At 43.5% G+C, this 4,706-nt stretch overlaps 2 protein-coding genes across 2 annotated transcripts in view; both read left to right on the top strand.

Annotated features, from left to right (window-relative positions):
- The window catches only part of cldn5b (claudin 5b), a 168,892-nt gene that overhangs the window by 114,458 nt on the left and 49,728 nt on the right, over window positions 1-4,706 (top strand). The window lies entirely within an intron of this gene.
- The window catches only part of LOC307265150 (multiple C2 and transmembrane domain-containing protein 1-like), an 86,854-nt gene that overhangs the window by 67,843 nt on the left and 14,305 nt on the right, over window positions 1-4,706 (top strand). The window contains exons 6-9 of the mRNA XM_080046759.1: window positions 700-861; window positions 1,374-1,504; window positions 2,029-2,215; window positions 4,133-4,226. Coding sequence (XP_079902885.1) covers window positions 700-861; window positions 1,374-1,504; window positions 2,029-2,215; window positions 4,133-4,226 — 574 coding nt within the window. The remainder of the gene's footprint in view (window positions 1-699; window positions 862-1,373; window positions 1,505-2,028; window positions 2,216-4,132; window positions 4,227-4,706) is intronic.

Below are 4,706 nucleotides of genomic sequence, written 5' to 3'. Positions count from 1 at the left end.
TGTGTGTGTCAGGGGATTATTTTTACACGCTTAAAACATGTTGTGCATTGTGCTTGTTAAAATACATTTTCAAATTCCTCCACTGTCTTTGTCCAGGGCCGCTTGTCCTGTTGAGTAAAAATGCAATGTTTTTGTTGTTTGTGTGCGTGTCAGTGTTTGTGTGTGTCTGTGTGCTGATCACATTGTTATCCATCTAATCTAATTTAATCTGTTGATTAACAATGCATTAATTAAACGTGTGTGTGTGTGTGTGTGTGTGTGTGTGTGTGTGTGTGTGTGTGTGTCTGTATGTGTGTTTGCGTGTGTGTCTCCCTCCCTCCCTCCCTTTCTCTCTCTCTCTCTCTCTGTCTGTCTGCCTCTCTCTCTCTCTCTGTCTCTGTCTGCATGCCTGTGTCTGTCTCTGTGTCTGTCTCTCTGCCTGCCTGTGTGTCTGTATGTCTCTCTCTCTCTCTATCCCTCCCTCTCTCTTTGTCTATCTATCTATCTATCTATCTATCTATCTATCTATCTATCTATCTATCTATCTATCTATCTATCTATCTATCTATCTATCTATCTATCTATCTATCTATCTATCTATCTATCTATCTATCTATCTATCTATCTATCTATCTATCTATCTATCTATCTATCTATCTATCTATCTATCTATCTATCTATCTATCTATCTATCTATCTGTCTCTCCCTCCCACTAGCAGCAGTCTATCCGTCTGTCTGACCTCCATCGTAAGGCCCAGCTGTGGCGAGGCATAGTGTCTGTCTGTCTGATAGAGGGGCGTGGTCTCATTCCCATGGACCCAAACGGACTCAGCGACCCCTACTGCAAGTTCAGACTGGGCCACCAGAAGTACAAGAGCAAGGTAGGGACACTGACACACACACACACACACACACATGAACACACATGAACACACACACACACACACACACACACACACACACACACACACACACACACACACACACACACACACACACACACACATATTGAGGACTTAACCCATACATAAAATAGTTCAAATACAGTTGAAAAAAAGTTATGCATTTAAAATTCCAATTAAAGCTATAGTGCGTAGGGGGCGCCCTTAGCTCAGTTGGTAGGGCGTCCCCCCCCCCCCCCATGGGCCTCGGCCAGCAGCGGACCCGGGTTTGATTCCAGCCCGCGGTCGTTCTCTGCATGTCACTCCCCTCTCTGCCCCATTTCACCTCTGTCTCTACACTATCAATAAAGCATAAAAATGCAAAAAAAAATATCTTAAAAAAAAAAAAAAAAAAAAAAAAGCTATAGTGCGTAACTTTTGTTGCTGTGTGTGTGTGTGTGTGTGTGTGTGTGTGTGTGTGTGTGTGTGTGTGTGTGTGTGTGCGTGTGTAGACAGTGCCTAAGACCCTGAGTCCCCAGTGGAGGGAGCAGTTTGACCTTCACCTGTACGAGGAGACGGGAGGAGTGATGGAGATCACTGTGTGGGACAGAGACACAGGCCGCAGGGACGACTTCATAGGACGGTATGTGTGTGTCTGTGTGTGTGTGTGTCTGTGTGTGTGTGTGTGTGTGTCTGTCTGTCTGTCTGTCTGTCTGTCTGTCTGTCTGTCTGTCTGTCTGTCTGTCTGTCTGTCTGTCTGTCTGTCTGTCTGTCTGTCTATGTGGGCGGCAGTGGCGAAGTGGTAGGGAGTTCGCCTCTGGTGTGCAGGGTCGGAGGTTCGATCCCCCGTCTCCCCGCCACATGTCGAAGTGTCCCTGGGCAAGACACTGAACCCCGAATTGCTCCCGATAGTTAGCTTAGTTAACTTAGCACCCTAGTGCTAAGCCTACCCTGCGTGGTAGCTGCTGCTATCGGTGTATGAATGTGTGTGTGACTGGGTGAATGTGTACAAAACAATGTAAAGCGCTTTGGGTCTGTGATAAACGGAGATATAGCGCTATACAAGTCCATTTACCATTATCTCTATCTGTCTGTCTACCTATCTATCTATCTATCTATCTATCTATCCATCTATCCATCTATCCATCTATCCATCTATCTCCCCAGCTGTCAGTGTGATCTCTCCATCCTGGCTAAAGAGAGGACCCACCACCTCACCCTGCCTCTGGATGAGAGCAGAGGACACATCGTTCTGCTCGTCTCCCTCACGGCCTCCGCTCACGTGTCCATCGCCGACCTGTCCGTCACACCGCTGGACGACCCGCAGGAACGCAGAGACATCACCAAACGATATGTGAGCAGGAATATATATATATATGGTTGCGTTCCGAATCGCATACTTTCTACTATATAGTATGGTAGAAAAAAGATTTAGGATGTCCCGATTCTTGTGGCCAGACTTAGGATGGTTAGAAGTACCCGGATGTCCTACTTCATGCGGCCAAGATTGTTAGTGTTGAAAAGTGCATCCTATTTGGGCGATTCTGACCCACAATCCAGTGCGCACGTGAAGTGACGTCACATCGACGAAGCTTCCATATGAAAACAAACGGGGATGAGACGGATATAAAAGCAAGAGGCAAGATCAAGGCGCAATGTTATGATGAAATAAGAGAGTAAAGTATGTCCCAATAGTATGCCTACTGCATCCTAACTAGATTATTTTTATCGTCGGATGTAGTATGTAGAATAGAAAAAAGAAAGAGTATGCGATTCGGAACGCAACCTATATTATTGCCAGCCTTGAAATGCGCTAGTTAGGTCCACACGTTTTTATAACATGCAGTGAAAAATATACCTTTAAAAATATACCTTAAGAAATGAAGTAAAATATTTTATAGGCACTGGTCAATTTTGAGATTTTTGTCTTTTGCAAGAACGCAGGGACAAAAATACACTAAACAATATTTGAGCAATATTATCTATTATGTTTATAGCCAATTAAAGTTAGGTTTGTTTCATTCTACAAGTTTTTATAATATGGAGTGAAAAAATACCTTAAAGGGACACTGTGTAACATTTTAAGTAATTCATTAGCTAAAATCAATATCCTCATTCATAAATATGTCCTCATTGGTGTAAAATCACCTCTGCCAATAATCTGAATTATCCTCCTGAGCGGAGAATTACAAATATTAATATTACATTTTGTACATTGAGCGGGAAAGTCTTATGGAGGCATCCATGTTGGTTGGAATGTCATCAGGTGCATTGTTTAGAATTTAGAATTGTTCTTGTCCTTGAAGGCCACTGTAGCTTCTGTTATTATTCAAAAGGGGTGGGGTTACCCAGGGAGCGTTGCATTCTAGAACTTTCTAGAACTTTCTAGATGATGTCATATTACACACTGCACCTTTAAAAGGTGAAATGAAATATTTTTTAAGCACTGGTCAATATTGCAATTTTTGTCTTTTGCAAGAACGCACGGACATAACCAGACAAGATTGGACAAAGATATTGACATGCAGAGCAGGAATGCATGACATGTGCATGCTACTATCTATTGCAGTTAAAGTAGTCGTTGCGATACAAATACCTCAAATGCTGATATTGTGACAAAGATATTGTGCAGCCCTACCCTGCAGCATGGTTTAGGGCCAAAATACATTACTGATCTGCTGATACCTTATGAACCGTCCAGAGCCCTTAGGTCGTCTGGGACAGGTCTACTTACAGTCCCCAGAGTTAGGACTAAACGAGGAGACAGACAGACAGACAGACATACAGACAGACAGACATACATACAGACAGACAGACAGACAGACAGACAGACAGACAGACAGACAGACAGACAGACAGAGACAGACAGACAGACAGACAGACAGACAGACAGAGACAGACAGACAGACAGACAGACAGACAGACAGACAGACGGACAGGTTTACTTACAGTCCCCAGAGTTAGGACTAAACGAGGAGAAGCAGCTTTTAGTTTTTATGCACCAAATCTCTGGAACAAACTCCCAGAGAACTTGAGGTCTGCTGCAACTCTCAGCTCTTTTAAATCGAGTCTGAAGACTTTTCTGTTTCCATTTTTAACCTGCAATTTTTATTTTATTTACTTCTTTTCATTCGCTTTTAAATGTCTTCTAATGTGTTTTATGTATTTTAATCTTGCCCCTGTAAAGCACTTTGAATGGCCTTGTGTCTGAATTGTGCTATAGAAATAAACTTGCCTTGCCTTTAATTACTTTCTGTTTTTCCTGATCCAGAGTTTGATGAAGTCAGTGTCTAACCTGAAGGACGTTGGCATCGTGCAGGTGAAGGTGTTGAGAGCAGAGGGGTTAATGGCTGCTGACGTTACAGGTAAACATAATGTACGACTGTGGCTCAGGTGGTAGAGCGGGTCGGCCAATGATCAAAGGGTTGGCGGTTCGATCCCCTGCCCTGCCACCTGTGTCATGGTTGTTGTGTCCTTGGGCAAGACACTTCACCCACCTTGCCTTGTGTGAATGTTGATAGTTAGCCTGCTATCGGTGTGTGAATGGTAACGTGGGAAAGGAAAACAGGTCTCCCTTGCAAAAGGGTCTCCGGTCTCAATGGGATTTACCTGTAGAAATAAAGGTTAAGAAAGATATGATCCTCTAATCTACTGGAGATTCCTTTACTACTCTTTATACTGCTGCAGGGTTTTCCGCAGCTCACAACATTTTAGTCTGTCAGCTTGACTACTATTCACATTAAAGCTGGGGTGGAGGATTTGGGGAGAAAATGGCAGTTGGGATAGAGATTCGAATCCAAATACCTCAACCGCTCCACTTGTTCTCTTTGGTCCCTCCCCTATGG

The sequence above is a fragment of the Ammodytes marinus genome, assembly GCF_949987685.1.
Source record: "Ammodytes marinus genome assembly, chromosome: 18".
Classification (NCBI taxonomy): domain Eukaryota; kingdom Metazoa; phylum Chordata; class Actinopteri; order Uranoscopiformes; family Ammodytidae; genus Ammodytes; species Ammodytes marinus.
The sequence above is the reverse complement of the archived record's forward strand: the minus strand, read 5'-3'. Positions and strand labels throughout refer to the sequence as shown.